The sequence below is a fragment of the Podarcis raffonei genome, chromosome 5, assembly GCF_027172205.1.
Source record: "Podarcis raffonei isolate rPodRaf1 chromosome 5, rPodRaf1.pri, whole genome shotgun sequence".
In the NCBI taxonomy this organism is placed as follows: Eukaryota; Metazoa; Chordata; class Lepidosauria; order Squamata; family Lacertidae; genus Podarcis; species Podarcis raffonei.
This window is the reverse complement of record NC_070606.1, coordinates 1905831-1925099: the sequence shown is the minus strand read 5'-3', so window position 1 is coordinate 1925099 and position 19269 is coordinate 1905831. Positions and strand designations below refer to the sequence as shown.

Genomic DNA, 19269 nt, shown 5'->3' with positions numbered 1-19269 from the left:
TTATCCTGCAGGTCATTTATGATGGAAGGGGCAGCCAGTGGCGGAGCTTCATGCTCCAGGGGAGGGGGCGGAGAGCAGGCAGGGGCGCAGCTGGCATGCGTCCCAGGGGGCGTGGCGCCTGTCCTGGGGGCGTGGCACGCCGCCTGTGGGGGTGTGGTGCCCAGTGGGGGGGAGGGAGCCGCAATGGCACCCCACCGGGATCGCGCTGCCAGGGGCGGTGCACTCCCCCCTCCCCCTCTTCCTCCGCCAGTGGGGGCAGCCATAGGAGCTGTGCGGCCAGCTAGCCAGCACTGTTGCTGCACTTCTTCACACCGCCCTGGCAGGACCAAATAGTTAACTCACAGAGGTGGGCCCAGATTTTGCACTGGCTCCCCCAGCTGCTTACTCCAGTGTAGGCAAAGGACAATGCAGAAACAAACAGTGGATCAGCATTGCCAGTGTAGTGCCCTCAAAATGTTACTGGACTCCCCATCATCCACAGCCAGCATGACAAATGGTTAAGGAAGACGGAAGCTGTAGACCAACAACATCTGGAGGGTATTACGTTGTCTGTCCTTGCAGCAGGGAAAGGACAGGGTGAAAGTCCAATTTTGTTTTAGATGTATTGTTTTCCAGCTTGGAAACACCCCCCCACACACAAATTAATAAGGTTATTATGCTATGCTGTCTACTTGGAACTCCACCCTTTTGCAAATTAACAGATGCAATTGTATGGCTAAATTTGGGATTATTTAACAGAGTGAGAATATCCTTGGTTCCCTTTGTTAGCTTGTAGAACAGAGAGGATACATCAATGGAAAGTCAGGGTGTCAGTTAAAAGACAATCCAGCTGTTTTATTTAGTTGGTGGTTTCTGAATATTTCCCCACATTAATGCAGCGTGCAACTTTTCCTGTGCTGGCTTGTTCAGTTTATTACTTGTGGCTGCAATTCTCAGATGGGAGTTTCTATGAAACCAACTTAAGGCACCAAAAGCTGTTTGTGGTTGAGAAAACCCAAATTGCTTTTGTTTTCCAGTAACCAAATACCTCCCGGATCTTTGCTTGCAAAAAGCAGACTCTCTTCCACTTCCATTTGCAGAAGCTTGCCAAGATCAAGTATCATACTTAATTATCAGGATGCAACAAGTGGGCATGAAAACATGGTGGTTTGAAAGCCTCTCTGTGATCAAAGCACAATGGAGTTTCCTCAAACTCTGCATACATGTTTGTTATTGTTATAATTCCAAAGGTATGATCACTTTTCTTAGGGAATTCTCTGCACTAAAGAAGTGGCAATTACCTGCCACAGACACACATGCAGACTCTTCTGCAAGGAGAAAGAGGAGAACTAAGAATTAAACACATTGCAGATGTTTCATATTTTCCTGCTTTTGTTCTTTTTCTTGGGTAGCACTAAATCAACTTTAAGAAAGTCATATATGTTTTATGCTAATCCGTAATAGTGCAGCTAGAATATCTTGATTTTTCTAATAAAAAATGTATTAAAATGGACCTCAGTTTTCTGTAGGTTCCATCCTAATATACTTTGTGTTTTTTTAAATTATGTTTATTAAAATTTTCGAAGAAAATATAAAAGAAAAACAGAAAAGAAAAAAAAGAAAGAAAAAAGAAAAGAAGAAAAAAAACAACAGTTGAAAAAGTTTACCTTAATTACATTCCATACCCAATTTCCTTGACTTCCCCACACCTGCCCTTCTTGTATTCCAATTCCAGTTTTTAGCTCAGCAATTTTTGTCCCCCCTAATATACTTTGGATGGAATGGGGAACCTTACTGAAGTTCTTGGCACCCCTAGCATTTAAGTTTCTTTTAATTTGACTTCATAGAGACCAAATTGTCTTTATCACACTAACAGCTTGTTATGTGAAAGTTACCATCAGCTGTAACAGTAATGTAACATTATGATTAGGCCTGATGGTTACAATACCACACGAAGCTCCACCTACGCAATTAGAGATTGTGGTGGAAGCAATGCTGACAAATTTATGAGACTTGAGCTAAACTTTTGGTGAAGGTTTCTTTCTATCCAAAAGCACCAGGTGGGTTCACATTTTTAGCTGTTTTTATGGGATTTTGCCACTTTATAAACTTTCAATGTTTATGATAAAAACATGCACATCATAATAGAATAAAGTCCACAACAACTCTTCAAGCAGCAGTCAATAAAAGCATAGTAAACTGGATTAAAATAAAACCATGTTTACCCTGGTGCCTAAAAGTGGCACTCAAACACACAGATCTAAGGGAGGGCATTCTAATGAAACTCTACTCAGAAGCAAGTAATGGGTCTTACACCCACACAATTATACTAAGGTAGGTACTCCTTACACCAAACACCGGAGACTCTATAAGCAATACTCGTTAGCAAATACAGTAAATAAAAACAATACTGAAACGTAACATGAATCAAATTTTACTTCTCCAGTCAGAGAGAAACCACGGCAATGTTAAGATATTATTTCTAAGGTAGAATCAGAGTTGGAAGGGACCTTAAAGGCAATCTCAGGCAACTCCATGTCAATACAAGACTCCAACTGATAGGGACTTCCGACTTCCTGCTGTGGGAAATGGCTGCCTCCCACATGAACGGACCCCAGCCGTGCCAGGAATTCAGGGTTGATATGGGGGTAATTAGCCCTGGCAGACTGCCCAGGGTGGGGGAGGACTGTCTCACAGACCCGCAGATCATCCGTGATCTGTCGGCTCGCATTGAGGTGCAAGCTGCAGGGATGCTGGGTCGAAGAGCACAGCATGGCTGGCACTCTCCAGAGCCACTCCTACATGCAGGAGACACCTGTTTTATAAAATAATAAGATTTGGGGGAGAAACAGGCATGTTCCAGATGGAGGAAAAAACTGCCAAATTATACAGTCATTGGATGCTGAATTTCAGATATCAAACAGACTCTCATATTGAAACATGGATTAAACAGGTGAGTGACCACTATCTTTCCTTATTTGTTATATTACATCACGATTTGGTGAAGCTCATCCAGAAAGAATTTAATTACTTAAATGAAACACAAGAGGTGAAAATTTTAATTGAATGTATGGTGCACAGGCCTCAACAGACTCTAATTAGAATTAGAGATGGCAAAATAAGATCAGATATGGCAGCTTGGACTGAAGACGGAACCAAAATGGCGATCATTATTGTGCAGTTATAAAAAAAGGAATTCTTATGGAAAAGAGCTCCCTTGGACTTGGGGTGTGTTTTGTTCTAAAATACATCTGCTCGTATGGATTATTTTTATACATGATTGTGGACAAAAATTGTGGACAGGAGGATGGAAAGCGCCGGATCCCTGCCAGCTCTTTCATGGCCTGGAGTGCGGGGGGGGGGGCTTTTGCTCTTGGAGGAATTTAAATAATTTTCACATAATATACAGCCGGGAAGCATGCCCCACAACACAGCATTATATACAGACATATATGGATACCAGCTCATTAAGAGACATCAGAGAGAACTTGTTGACTTGCCATTTATAAACTCTATTTTTGGAATGAAGCCTGGTGCCTTTAATGAGAACTTGATGAACAAAGGAGAGATAAGAGGACTGAATACCAAAATAATTGGACAGAGAATAAGATGATGGGGGGACGGGACGCCTCCTGTGTGTTAACAATATAAAAACTTTGCTACAGAAGATGTGAGCCACAGAAACAATGACTGATCAGATTGAGAATAAGGATGGATAATATTAGTTTTGAATTTGAAAAATAGCCAAAAATGCAGAGATATGAATGAGGATGATTATCTCTAGACATCTGGAACATGGGAAGTCTCAATTTTTTTATTTATAATTGGAATATATAATTGGTGTATTGCTATTATTGTAATTTGGATTGATTTGATTTGTCATTAATTAGAAGATTGTTATTGAAAATGAGTAAAATTTTAACAAACAAACAAACAAAAAAAGAATCCAACTGATAGAAGTTTTTAAGGAGGAAGCTGCGTAACAAAGGACAGTCTACTAGGGCTTGTCAATGTACACACAAAACACACCTGATCTGATTTAAGATCTGATTCAGTACTTTGGATCAGTCTCAACTCGGGGCAATCAGGAGCAGACTCCCTAATCCATGTCACAATCCAGAAAAACCAATTAATTGGAAATCACATTGACTTGTATTGGGAAACCCAAAACAGCTGTAACTTTTTTTATTTTAAAAAAATCTATGCAATATGGAGACATAGTAGCCCCTACAATAGAGGGGATTAACCTTCCAAATTTTAGATAGGCAGCTCCAGGAATTTTCATGCTAGCCACCTTTAAAAGTTGCTTTAAAAATTTTATATATATATATATATATATATATATATATATATATATATATATATATATATAAAAACTCTGGGTGCTCAGTCTTTCCAACTCTTATGCTCCTGTTTGAGCCTATTCCATTAAGATTTTAAAAAATCAAAACCTGAAGTAAATCCAAGGAAGACAGATGGCACCAGCCTGGCCAGGCAGCCACTAGAGGTGTCCAAGTGCAGAGCTAAATTGAAAGGAAGGGAGGCAGAGCAGCAGCGGGCAGCAATCATCTCTGGCAGCCAGAGGCAAAATTGCCAGCAGCAATAATGGAGGTTTTTGTTTTTTACTTGAGGCCCTGTCATATAAGAGGAAGAATTTGACACAGCCTAAGTAACTGAGATAGGATAGGACACATACAATTTTTCTTATTTGTACTGTAAGGAAGGATAGGAAATGATTGACTGGAACATAAGAATATAACAGAAGAAAGGCAGAGTATAAATGTAATGTAATAAAATAATAAAGTTCTAGTAGTTGCTGACTAGGGTTACACACAGCATGGTACATGTTAGCTTGTGTGTTTGTGTAACCTCACTGTAAAAAAAAAAGTTTAAATGTGATCAGGTAATCAAAATTATGTGACCTGCATGTATTATTATGCAAAACAATCAAATTTACATAGCAGAATTCTTTCTGATTTTGCTAACAAAGAAATATAAAGGGAACTCAATCAGTAGCTTTTGAGATTTCAGCAAGTGTTGGGCATGCACTTGCAGTCTTAAGAACTAGAAACATCTTTTAAAAAGTGAGCGGGAAATCAAATTTAAAATGTTCAGGAGCCAGTGTGGTGTAGTGGTTAAGAGTCGTAGACTCGTAATCTGGTGAACTGGGTTTGCTTCCCCGCTCCTCCACATGCAGCTGCTGGGTGACCTTGGGCTAGTCACACTTCTCTGAAGTCTCTCAAAGAGCTCATCAAAGGCTCAGGTTGTTAATCACCATCGGAGGAGATTCTGGAGGATGAGCTTTTCAGCTCGGTCGTAGCGGAGGCGCCGGCATTTTTTGGTTATGGGCCCAGAAGATGCCAGAACAGAATGCAGCTTATCTTCTCTGCATGTCAAGAAGATTGATGAGAGGTTTGTGCTCATTGCCCCGGGAAGCCTGCTAGTCCCTAATCAATTGGCAATAAGGGTGGACTTTGAACTTTTAGCCAAAAGCACTGACCAGCCTGCAGAAGAAGATCAGCATAAGCAAAGGCCTCATGCAGTGTGCTTTTGAAACACAGCTGCTGGTAAACAGACGCAGCCTGCTTTAAAGACACAAGACGGCTAATGCTAAAGTGATGGAAGCTCTTCAGTTTGCAATGGGAATACCGAAGCTTTCAAAGGGGAACTACCAGGAATGGGTGCAGTATGCAGAAGCCCTGCTATGAAAAGAGGGTCTGTTTAATGTGATAACAGACGCCCCCCCCCCAGCTCCAGTAACCCCAGAGTGGGAGGCTAAGGATTCCAAAGCAAGGGGAACTCTAAGGCTTATTGTGTCCCCTGAAGAGTTATGTCTTTTGCGTGACAAAGGGTCAGCCAGAGAGATGTGGGACAGTCTCCAAGAGTCACATTTAAGAACAGATGCGGGAGCTTCTTTGCTCTTTTACTCCAAGTTGCATGATATGGCACTTGCTGAATCTAGTTTTTCTTTCTATTTGGAAAATCATTCATAATTGGCAAGAGTATTTACTTCCAGGTTTTCAGTGTTCCGGAGGCGAATTGTTCCAAAACAGAGGTGTTCAGGGACCAAGGTTTGACTGTAACCACTTCAGGGGGATTAATGAATGCAGAGCTAGGGAACTGGATCCTGCCCTTTTCCAACCCCTGCTAGCCACTCTGACAAGTGGGTGGAGCTTCTCACCTATCAGTCACCAGACCTTACCATGACAACAGGTGAAGTATTTTCCTTTGCCCCACATGGCTCCCCACCCTTGCTATGCAAACTTGTGTATTTTGCTGCCGTGACCCACCCTGGGACCTTATGGGGAAGGGTGGGTAAGAAATCTGATCGATCATAAATAAATAAATAAATAAATGCACTCAGTCTCATGTTAAATTTATAAAATGGAAACACAAATTCTGAGGAAGTCTTTTACTCTATGTGTGCATGATGATTATAGAAGAAGAGGAGTTTTTATTTGATATCCCGCTTTATCACTACCCAAAGGAGTCTCAAAGCGGCTAACATTCTCCTTTCCATCCCCCCCCCACAACAAACACTCTGTGAGGTGAGTGAGGCTGAGAGACTTCAGAGAAGTGTGACTGGCCCAAGGTCACCCAGCAGCTGCATGTGGAGGAGCGGAGACGCGAACCCGATTCACCAGATTACGAGACTACCGCTCTTAACCACTACACCACACTGGATGCATATGTAGAAAGTACATTGTGGAAAGCTAGTGGCAATTCTGCTTGATGCTGAGAACAGTACAACAGTGATTAGGAGGCAACCCCAATTTACACAGGCAACAAAATGAGGTGATGCCATTTTTAAAGTCTTATCCACATAAAAGCAAAGCAAAATGAAACAAAAACTTATTTAAGTAAACACAAAAGAACAAAAACTAGCACAGCTAGCTTTCTACCTGCAGAGACCTTTGACAAAGTGGTATCCCCCACTTGCCACCTGGAATTGTGCACTCTATTATCTAATTCCAATACCATCCCTAGGTTGTTTCCATTATTTTTAGTATTACCATTTTAAAGCATTGCAACTATGCTATAGAAAATGGAGACTGGAATAGCCTACAGAAACCCAGGCAATGTTTACAGTGAATGAAACCACTATTTGGCAAGGCAGACTTCCCTCTTTTCTGGGTACTCAAAATATTTTATAACTGTGTTGTAAATGAAATAGAGACTATGGCAGAAAAACTTTTAGCCTTTTGTATGGCTCACTGACCCCTGAACTCAAATATTTTGAGTCTGCCATCGATTTGCTGATATAAACGTCATTCAATTTTCCAAAGAAGAGGGCAAGCAAGACTACACCAAACACTGTTCACATTATTCAGCTAATCTGTGCCTTAAAACATACTCAAGGGAAGAGCAGAAAACATTCAGAACAGAGTAAGCTCATGTTCTCAGGGTACTGCGAGGAGGAAACGGAATGTTACTGCTATTTCATTGCTTACCACAGTTTAGTCTATACACCACTGTATCACTTGAGTGTGTAAGAGGTGTTCCTTTTATCTTGCTAACCTTATGTTTAAAAGAAAACAGAGCTGTTGACTCTGCAATTTACCGTATTTTCTTACATAAGTAACACTGGTGTAGACAGGATATTTGTTGGGGAGGGCAGACTTTTGTTAGTGGGGGGGAGAACCTCAGATATGTATTGATTGGGGGGGCAGCTGTCCCCTGCCCCCCCGGCTACGCCCATGGTAAGTAAGAAATCTGGGGCCATTTGAACTGAAGATAAAGAAATGCACCAGAGTTAAGACAGCACCATTTGAACTGAGCTATGCCTTTTAAAGACAGATCTCTTTTCTTAACAGCTCACCCAATATTACACCAAGTGTCCAGCAACTAATCTAACCAACAGGTTGTTAAGTTAGTGGCTGTTACTTCTTCCTTATCTTGCTTCCTAACAACCACATTGTATGTTCGTGTTTCCATAAATATGAACACAAAAGTACTTTTTCTGGTTAATGAAGAAATGGAAAAGGAGCATGAGCCAGATTTATGAGGCTACTCATAATAGTATTATAACAGCATTATCCAACCTTTTGCAAGATGCCAATTAACCTGAAGCAACCAGCTACAAGTGGTGTTCTATGTACACAATAACTCAGTGGGACCACAGAAAAAGTGTAAAATGTGGTACTATGGGACACAGAGTTCAGCTCCCTGATAATCTCAGCTTTCAAAAACTAAAAACTTATCACCCTTAGAGCTACAATGCTGTGCTTGTGAGAGAGTATACTGTACTTCCAGTGGTTTGGGGTGGACCTTCACTGCCATGTGTCAGGTAGTTCCTTATTCCTACTCATAACTAATTCCTCCACAAATAGACTCTGCCCCCCCAGCAAAAAAAAAAAATCCTTCATAAATTACTCCTATGGCACGGCAACATGGGCAGAAAGGTGCTGTGGAGTTGGGCCTCTTGCCTCGCAAAACAAAGCACAGCTCTTGCAGCCCCCTACTGTCCAGTTATTAGCACATATGTCTAAAAGGGGGAACCTACACACATAAGTTCCCTTGGACCTGTACAATGACTGGTGAAGCTTACACCCATAAAGTCTATGGACACGAACATCCTCATCTCAGACGTTCATGCTCATGCATAGATAGCATAGGATCTGTGCACTGTTGAAAGCAGTCTTGAGGAAGAAATACCGACAGCAGATAGAACAGACAAGTGAAAATATTTACTTGCATTCACAGAATCACAGAGCTGGAAGAAACCATGAGGGTCATCTAGTCCAACCCCTGCAATGCAGGAATCTTTTTGCCCAACATGCATCTCGAACCCATGACCCTGAAATTAAGAGTGCACCTTTTTATTCATAAGAAACCCAGGAACAATAATAATTGTGAAGAAGCAACCCTTCTGAACTTAAGAAGGCACTTAAATTCTAAGAATTAACAAAACTGCAAAATTTAAAGTGCCCACTGTTTCTTTGCAAAAGTGAAGGGTAGGGAGAGAATTAGAACAGGTAAAGGACACATTACTTTTCTCCCTGTTAATTAATCTGAAGCACCAACTTGATGAATTTCTGCTTTATGAAATCTTGCTTGTCTTCTGAACTTTTGAGAATCATCAAGAGCTGGCCTAAGACATTTTGCTGCCTGAGCAGGAGTGGCCAGTTTCTTCTAGCACCTGAGGCAGAAAAGCCAAAAAGTGCCTCTCCCGCTCCTTGTCCATAAAAAATATGCAGTAATAAATTAAAATCATTAACAACTTTCATGACATCCAAAATCAGCTGCCTAAGGCAGCCATCCCATTCTGATGATCAGGAATCTGCAGGAATCCTTACCAATGTTTGCACCTCCATGCAAATAAAACCTTACCCCCCTCCCAGTTCTGCTGCATTGCTGTTTAAAGCGCTGCTTTCCCTTGAAAAGCAGCAGCCTTGCTATTCCTTTTCCTGCAGCATTTTCCTGTGGCCTCTTCTTTTCTCCCACCTCACCTGTCAGCCTCCTCTTGACATCAAGCCATGCACAGGATCCTGCTCCTTCCCACTAGCCTTCCACACCTGCCTGCCTGCCCTGCTTCTCCTCTCAGCTGCCTGCCCTGCCAGGCTACGGCTCCTGCCCTCACCGAACAGCTGTAGAATGAGGAGAGAGCTGGAGGGGTGGGAGAAACATCTCTGTTTCTCTCTCTATTTGGATACACAAGGCAGAGACGTCTTGCCACCCCATTCACATGGCCGCAGAACATACCGTCCAGGAGCTGAACCAGGGGTGAGATTTTTGCATCTCCTCTGGGCATGTGCCCTTGTTTGGGCCAGCTTGACCATCCCTTGGGTACATAAGACCCAGTTCATCAACTCATGGAATAAGCAGAGTAGCTCCTGCAGGTGATCTTACAGACAAGATGGTATTTCTCTGCCTCTCACCTGGCTTGCAATCTAAAAGAAAATGTATTGGGAAGTAGGAGGAAATAAACGTTGTTAAGTTGCAAGTTTTTCTAATGACCTTCTGGGGTGGAATAAGTTCAAGGAAGCACCAGAGGTTGCTGGTCTTTCAGTTGTGCTGATGGAGCATCCTTTTGTCAGTTTTCTCCCCTCCTGATGGGATGTTCACTGTCAGATGAAGGCTAGGCTAGGCCCATCCTTCCTGAGATGCTTGTTTTCTCTGTGCAGGAATTTTCAGTATTGTTGTTGTTGCAGTCCACATACAGCTCACACATGCCTGTCTAGGAACGAAGCCCAGCTTCATGAGGCAGAAGTTGGAATGTCTCCACAAGGCAGGGCCGGAGGAAGGGGGGTGCAGCCACCCCAAGTGTCACCACTGAATGGGGGTGACAAAAAGCACTCACCACAGCACGCCCGAGCCATGCATCTCTTCAGAGGTAGCTTTGGCGCGCGCAGGCTCCGCACTGCCCAAACGGTTTGCCCACTGCCTCTCCCCCCAGCTGTAGGGCGGCTGAATGGGAGGAGGCAGGCAGACTCCGGAGGCCCTGTGGTGCACCCTGTCCCTATGGGCGGAGTGCCCTGGCCCTAGGCGCCCAAGCGGCTTCCTCTGCCGCTGCCAAAAGGCTCTGTCTAAGGGCTCCTCCTGATGACCTGTTTTTCAGCAGTCATCCTGGTTTGCTTGCGCAAAGCTTACATATGACAATGACCTGCATTCATCCTGATTTCTTCCATTAGCCATTCATTCACCCACATGTTCTAGTGCATTTCCCCCATTATACGTGGCTTTTTGTTTTTTAAAACAGGAACTTGTTATTCCTACTTTTGCTTGCCCTGTATCTTGACACTATTTGTGCCCTGATTGATTTCCCCTCATACCGCTCCACAGCTGTGCCTCAAGAAAAACAAATCTTATCTGCTGAATCAGAAGGTTGGTGGGCAAAATCTCTTCAGATTTTCTGCATATCTGATAAGATCTGATTCAGCAGGTAAGTTCTTATTTTCACAAGGCACAGCCACAGAGCAATAACAAACGGTCTTGGAGCTGGGGGAATCAACTGCTACACAACATGATCACAGAACAGGTCAAGCAAAAGTGCGGACAAGCCCAGAGTAGAGATGGGAAGGCCAGGGGGAAAAATGGAAAAATTGGGGGGAAATCCCAGGGGGTTTTTTTTGTTTTTTTCCAAAGCCATTTTTTTTCTGGAAAAATTGAAAAAAATAGTTTGATGTAGTTTGAATATTCCACACACTATCCCCCCCCCCATTTTTCCTGGAAAAAATGGCTTTGGAAAAAACCAGGAAAAAACCTGCCCCCCCCGTTTTTCCACACACACCCCGGCCTTCCAGCACCCCCACTTTGGATCTCCCTGCCAACTGACACCAGGCAGGTGTTCTCACTGTACTCTTTCCGGCAACTGCTCAAAACATTTTCGTTAGGGCAGCCCATCTGAAGAAGTAGAAGCTGCATGCGATTTACTTCCTTTTAACCACTGCTGACTTTAATCATCTTTTGAATACTCTTAAATACCTGCTTTTAACTGTGTTTTATCAATCATTTTAATGTTCTGTTGTATATTTTTGTAAACTGTTTAGAAGCTCTCTTACCATCATGCGGTTTATAATATATAATAACAAATTCAATTTTAAAAACACACTCCTTTTCCTTTCAAACAGAGTTTGAGCCTTAGTGCAACATACTATTTAGTAACTTTGCCCCGGCTGTCCTCAAGTAGAGATGGGAAGGCCTAGAAAACCCCTGGAAAAAACAGTCCGCCCCGTCCGCCCCCATTTTTCCCCAAAGCTGTTTTTTAGAAAAATGACAAAGTGGCAGAGGAAGAAGAAATGGAAAATGATAGAAGTTCAGAAAATGAGATAGTATAAACTGCATGTATATGTTGTGTCTTCTGTTTTTTGTTTTTTTTAAGCACCACTCAAAGGGTAGACCTTCTATGGAGCTTAAATATTGAGGTGGTTCTTAACTTTATTTGCTGTTGGTGCTAAGGGGCAAATCTGATTATTTTTTATGCTGATGGATTCTTGGTTTTTTTGTTACTTTTGAGGGAAAGAGCGGTGGTTACCTGTATTATTGCAAGCAGAATACTTTTATGTACACTGCGTTTCACACAATTTGTAAAACTACTCCACACTGAACTTTTTTTCAATTTTTCCAAAATTTCCATTTTTTTCTGGAAAAAAACAGGAGGGTGGGAATGGTTTTTTCTCAGGGCTTTAAAATTTCTGGAAATTTTACATCTCTAGCCCAGAGTGCTTAAATCCACTTCAATTGCATAAAGCTAAAGTTCTAGTACGCTCTTAAATCTCTCCTGCAAAATACCGACAGTTTGGAGAGGCCCCCAGCTTCCTGCATCAGTTCTCTATATGTAGAATCTCAGCCATTTGTCAACAGTATTACATTAAGGATAAACACAACTGAAATCTAACACAATCAATAGGAGTATAGCATCTAGATCAAGGGAAGTAATAGTGCCACTGTATTCTGCTCTGGTCAGACCTCACCTGGAGTACTGTGTCTAGTTCTGGGCACCACAGTTCAAGAAGGACACTGACAAACTGGAACGTGTCCAGAGGAGGGCAACCAAAATGGTCAAAGGCCTGGAAACGATGCCTTATGAGGAACGGCTAAGGGAGCTGGGCATGTTTAGCCTGGAGAAGAGGAGGCTAAGGGGTGATATGATAGCCATGTTCAAATCTATAAAAGGATGTCACATAGAGGAGGGAGAAAGGTTGTTTTCTGCTGCTCCAGAGAAGCGGACATGGAGCAATGGTTCCAAACTACAAGAAAGAAGATTCCACCTAAACATTAGGAAGAACTTCCTGACAGTAAGAGCTGTTCGACAGTGGAATTTGCTGCCAAGGAATGTGGTGGAGTCTCCTTCTTTGGAGGTCTTTAAGCAGAGGCTTGACAACCATATGTCAGGAGTGCTCTGATGGTGTTTCCTGCTTGGCAGGGGGTTGGACTCGATGGCCCTTGTGGTCTCTTCCAACTCTATGATTCTATGACAATAATCAGTCATGAACACACACACAAACACTCACAAACATAATGAGCTTGTTGCACCAGCCAAACAGCCCATCTAGACTGAGTTCACATGGCAGTTTATTCCATTTCCCTAATGTTTCCCTAACATGGTTAGTGTGTTGGATTAGGTCCAGGATTCAAATCCCCACTTGGCCATGAAGCACACTGAGTGACATTGGCACAGTCACTGCCTCTCTCCTCTCTCTTTTTGCATTATATGCACTACCCTATGTGTGTCACACTCATATGGTTTTCCAGGATCCTACCTGCAAGCAGGTGAACAGAGCTGAAGTTTTTCTCCAGTTTTCCCAGCAGGACAGTGAGGAATGAGTCAGATGAAACAGAAGCCACATTATTTGAGCTTTGGTCATACACCACAACTTCTTGCTTGCTGTCAATTTCAACCTGGAAAAAACAATTGGGGAGGATTGATCAGATATAGTCAAGTTTTTAAAAACTTTAGCACATTTTTCAAAAGAAAGCTCTTATTTATATGCCTATTATTATTAATTCAGACCATATTAATCTTCCCTTGGATTTTGTTTTGTTGTGTCTTGGGTAACATGGCAGCAGCAGAACCAGGGGAGAAGTGAAGCAGCCACAACATTTGCTCTGTGCACTTGTACACTTGCTTGCTAGCTTGGGTTTAACATTATATGCTAACTGAGCTCCTATGTCTTCGCTGGCAATCTTCCATCTCTAATTCTGTACCTATGCATAAGTGCATCTTAAAAAAAGGAATTTCACCAACACCCATCACTGCTTTACCTTGTGCTTTGCAGAATGCTGGATGAGCTCAGTGATCAGCACTTTATCTTGTTGCAGCCTTCGCTTCATGAGCTTGGAGCAGTTGATATTGATGGCATCCAAGATGTGTGATGTATTGTATTCCACAAAGGGGCGGCTGTCAATCACCAGCAATTTTTCTGTGCCGCTTTCCAGCAAAGCCACCAGCCTCTCACCAACTATCAGCTGAGTACCATTCATCTCATCAGCCATGACAACAGCAGAGGCCCTTCTTTTGCCACTGCCTTCTTTTTCCTCTCCAATTTGCAGCAGAGATGAAGAAGGTGATGTAATGGCTATGGACTTAAAGGCTTAGCCATTCCATTGTACTCAGTATATGAGGTCATACTGGCAGTGACTGGCAAGAGAAAAGTTAGACCCATTTTCTCTTGAGAGGGTCCTCCAAAGATGAATGCCCCGTCCGGCTCCCAGTTGATATTCTGGTTATATAGGGCTTGCTAAAGCAGCCCCTCACAACCCATTCATCCTGGGCTATAGAGTAGCCATTTCACAACTCAAACAAAAGCTGCTTTTCGACTGGTCCTGCCATTACATCATTCTTTACCTTTGTTCCCACATCATCGGCTTTTAGAGTGGACTAGGAGCCTGTTGAGACATGGAAAGAGGTGACAAGTGGCAGACAGAAAGAAAGGCAAAACAAACAAGACAGACTCTGGGAGTTTGCAACCCATAATCCCATCCCCCCTTAACTCTCCCTGTTGTCACAATAAAGTCTCACATGTGCTGTGAACCATCTTTTTCTTTTCATTTCTTAAAATAAATGCATACATGATAATTGATTCCATTACTTCATTTATTCCCCCACCTAAGGGCAAAACTAGATGTTTGGTGGAGAGACCTTGATCCAGAAACCTTAGTCTCCAAGGACACAGACCCTTTGGTTTCGGAGATGGAGAGGTAGCAGGTGAGTCCTACATTTCTCATGTACTGAGAAGTTGCTTTTTTCCTCAACACACGTGCCAGGGAAGAGCAGGGGAGTGGAGCACAGGGGGGAAGAGTTGGGCAGGAGAGAGAGAGAGGCACTCCTTCACCGACCCAGTCTTTCTGCTCCCCAAACGGCCTCATCCTTTCTCCCACTGCTTTTTAGGAGTTCAGCAGAGGCCTGGCTTTCTCACCCAGGTCTGCCACCAAAGTTCTAATTCTAACCCTAGTGTGCAGTTGGTCTGAGAATTTTCCAGTGTCTGCTGTAAGATTTTCCTTCAGTGAGGAAAAGTAGCCAGACCTGAATCTAGAACACTGCTGCTGTGGCAAGTCCTTTGTGGGGGGAAAACTGTATACGATGCTGCCTGTAAGGCATGCAGAAGAATGAGATGAAAGCATACTAAGTGGTAGAGACTTCACCACCACAGACAGCTGGTGGAGAATGCTGGTTTTCTTTAAATGCTCCTCACTGCTAAAAACAAAAACCTAAATATATCATAGAGCTTGCCCAGAAGAAAGGATCTAGCTTTCATGACTTGCTAGCTTTCTACTCGCAGGGAGGGCATTGGGTTTACGCACACCATCATCATCATCATCATGCAACACGTGTAGGTCCTGTTTTACTTATAGCATTGTAGTTGGTTAGAGGTGTACCAGATTTACATTTCCCCTGAGCTGTGCCAAACTAATGAGCTCAGAGGAAGAAACCTCAACTATTAAAAGGCTGAATGTACCCAACTGGAATGAAATGTTGACTGGAATAAGAACAGTCATTTCCTTAGGGTGTGTTTTATTCCCCAGTGATCCAGGGACCATAAATACCTTTTGCTGCACAAAAACCAAGCCCCTCATAGGTGATGAGAGTCTGTAATAGTCTGAAATTAATGGTATCAGCTAGCAGACAGCTTTGTCATTAGAGAAACTGGGCACTGTTGGAGCATAGCAAAGATTTCTTTCTTCCTTTCTTTTTAAATTTTACTTATGATTTTCAGATTTATACATTTCAATAATTTTACAGCCATTCTAACAGTTCAATACTTGACTTCCTTTCCTCTTTCTGTGGTTCCTTTAATTTAATTTAAATATATTTTCCATATCCAAATTTATTTGTTCATTTATTCATCTACTTTAAATATATACTCTTATGAAACTGCAGTAGATGAATAAATGAACAAAACTGCAGTTTCGTAAGATTTATTTCATTTTAAGAGATATGCAATTTAAATATATTGAATAGCTCTTGTTCTTTCAAGCTGAAAAAGCATCCTTGCTCACACAGTTTTCATGTAAGCAGGGGAGATGATTTCTCCCATACCAATCAAAACATGGGGCCTAGCAACCAGATAAAATTGTTCTGGGTAGCAGTTATGGCCCATGTGCCATCAGTTGGTAATTCTTGAATTAAATAAATTATTATTTGGCGAAGATGAACTAAACTATGGGCAGTATTTCAACTAATGAGTTCTGTCACTGCAAGGATTTCCACTCGCACAATAGGACTTTCACTCTCTGCACATGCTTGCTCTGTGCCTTCCCCAAATCTGCTCCAGAGGAGGGAGGGGGGAACACCCAGAACAGATTTAGGGGGGCCTGAGGGGGAGGAGAGCTGCAGAACGTTTCATTGCACAAGCAGAAACCACCTTATCACTATGTTGAATTCCACTCCCATCTGTAACTAATTCAAGAATTACTATTTTTCAAACAATTTTGATTTACCAACAGAAGCATAGTCAGACTTCTGCCTAAGCAGCCAATAAAAATAGTGAGCAACAAAGAAAATACAGGTCTTGGGATACTAGTCACATCCCCATTTATGCATTTCTGAACCACAAATCTTTGTCCTATGTTGCAAGGACATGCATCCAACCTCCAATGACACGAATTCAAGAGAAGGGAATTATGTGTGTTTATATATAGAATCTGCAAAGATATACTGCACTCTCCAGGGTTCTCTGCAATATACAAACTCACTACATCCACAGAAACACGTAGGTCATAATTATGAGTATTTTGCCAGTCATGAAAGCATCGAGAATGTGGCAACTTCTTCCCAACAAAGATCCACTGTCTAAAATTAGCAAAATGTAGGGAAAAGAACAAAACCCATGGAGTGAGGCTTCCTGCACAATTCATGTCCTGCTCTTTGGAACAGAATGAGCTTCTACTTTCAAAGACTCTTGGGGACCTCATTACCTACCCACCCACAATTCTAATAGAAGTCGTTCTGTTTGCTTCAATGAGCAGAAGATCAGACCTGTTAATGAGGCAGCCAGACAGTCTGCTTGGATGTGGATAAAGGACTAGAGTTTATGCCTGGCCAGTAGAAAAGGAAAACAGAAAAAATGTAATGAACTTTCTAAATGGATACTCCCCCCCACACACACACTTTTATTAACCAACTTAGAAACTTTTAAACAGATATATTTCTTTAAAAAAGCCAAGCCAGTTACAGGCCTTTCTTTTGGGGAGCAGGGTGTTGTGTTGTGATGGTATAAAAATATATCCCCAAATATATTCTTCCAAGTCTATCAAAGTGCTTTTTGAGTAGTATTTCTCCCTCTAATACATACACATCAGAGGAAGCACTTTTAAAAAGTTGTGTGAAAGAACCTTGGTCTTTTTCCTAAATAGTAGTTTTGAAACTACAGCAACCCTTCCACGAGAAGATCAGTAATATTTGGAATATCATCAGTAATGATGGATGAGCTTCCATGAATAAGCCATTTGTTCACTGTACCAATCTTCTCCCACAATGCACTGCTGCAGTGGAGCACAGGGTGTGTCCCAGAATCACATTCCCAGTTCACTCAGGCCAAGAGAGAGGTCCAACAGATATAGGCAGCGCCTTCTGCCAACCACATATGCACGCCAGGACCTCTGTTTTATGCGCATGTGACAACAAATCAATAGAATCCCTTTATCATATCTTGTTTAATTGTCCTTTATATATTGTTCCCCGATCAAGGATTCTGAGTTCAATCATTTTGGAAACTGTTGCTAAACCACCTGAATTACATCTAGCCTATCTACTCCAGGACATTGACTCTTATAGAACATTACAGGTTGCTAGATTCCTGAATTCAGTTCTTTCATATAAAAGACTTCATGGAATGCTGCATGACTATTAAAAATCTAGTAAACTCTATCCACCATCCTTATATTCAAGGCCACAATATGGTACATCTAGAGATTGTATGTAACGTGAAGGAGATTATGCGTTGAAATATTTTAGTCGATATTTTAGAATGTAAAATGCTATTTTATTTATTGATTGGTTTTACCTTGTGGGCTTATAGCCGAATAAAGTATTATCTATCTATATGCACGCTAGGAGAAAAGGCTCCTTAGCAGATGTACAGGGTGCTTTGTCAGACAGGTCAATATGAGGAGGATTCCTTCCAAGGAAACCTTTGAAAACCACTGATCTAAAGTACAACTAATACCATATTTGCAAGATAATCTTTATGAGCAGAGCAAAGCCACCTTCATACAGATGAGGTCAGCTGCCACGTCATTTGTTGATATTCTGACAGGACGCTATCAGGCAATTAAAAACAAGTTTTGCCTGCTTGTTCTCTGAACGATGAACACCTTGATAAAAGTGGAGCAACATTCTCAAGTTAGCAGGTGGGTCCATGAAACATCATCCTTTGAGGAAACTGTAGTGGAATCTACACGCATGTAAAAACACCTGTGAAAATGCTTTTTAAAAAACCGTTTTGAAAAATACAGTCCTGAATGCCTCCATTTTGGAACATTTCGGCTCCTGAACAATGAAAACCCGAAAGTAAATGCTCCAGTTTTTGAACGTTTTTCGGAAGCTGAATGTCCGACACGGCTTCTTGCTTCAGTGCAAGAAGCTCCTGCAGCCAATTGGAAGCCGCGCCTTGGTTGTTGAACATTTCAGAAACCGAATGGGCTTCTGGAATGGATTATGTTTGACAACTGAGGTTTGACTGTACATTGAATTTTGCATAGCTCACTGCCGCCATCTAGTGTCACATTTGTTTATTGCACTTTACAACACATTTAAAACGTTTTATTTGCAGCTGTATAGCTGAGTCCCTAGTCAGTTGGCACTATCAGTACAGTGGTACCTCGGGTTAAGTACTTAATTCATTCTGGAGGTCCGTACTTAACCTGAAACTGTTCTTAACCTGAAGCACCACTTTAGCTAATTTGGCCTCCCGCCCCCGCCGCGGCTCCAGAGCACAATTTTTGTTCTCATCCTGAAGCAAAGTTCTTAACCCGAGGTACTATTTCTGGGTTAGCGGAGTCTGTAACCTGAAGCGTATGTAACCTGAGGTACCACTGTATAAAATACATCATAATTTTTACCACATGAAGAAGATCACAGTCCAATAAGTGTATGAAACAGACCTCTGAAATGTTTATTTCAGCTGGATATTGTCCAATAATCGAGGCTGCTTATCTTCCTCCCGCAAATATATTTTGTTCCTCCGCAAATTATCATTTTTAGAAGAGTGTTTCATGGCTCCTGGGGATCCCTCCTCTCAACATATTTTATGTTATTTATATATGCATATCTTGCTGACTGCTTCCATAGGATCCCCATTGCAATGCCTACAGTTTTTTGTCTACTAAAAGAATATTAAAAGCTATTTT

At 42.0% G+C, this 19269-nt stretch overlaps 2 protein-coding genes across 3 annotated transcripts in view; both read right to left on the bottom strand.

Moving 5' to 3' along the window:
• MANSC1 (MANSC domain containing 1) overlaps positions 1–19269 on the bottom strand; it is a 292156-nt gene that overhangs the window by 73215 nt on the left and 199672 nt on the right. The window lies entirely within an intron of this gene.
• Positions 1–19269, bottom strand: part of DUSP16 (dual specificity phosphatase 16) — a 57408-nt gene that overhangs the window by 14669 nt on the left and 23470 nt on the right. Inside the window, exons 2-3 of one of the 2 annotated variants that reach the window (XM_053387527.1) lie at positions 13684–14307; positions 13182–13320 (exon numbers count right to left, since the gene is read on the bottom strand). In XM_053387527.1, the coding sequence (XP_053243502.1) occupies positions 13182–13320; positions 13684–13914 (370 nt within the window). In that variant the 5' untranslated portion in view covers positions 13915–14307. Of the gene's footprint in view, positions 1–13181; positions 13321–13683; positions 14332–19269 lie in introns of those variants that run through there. The other variant, XM_053387528.1, reaches the window with a different exon arrangement.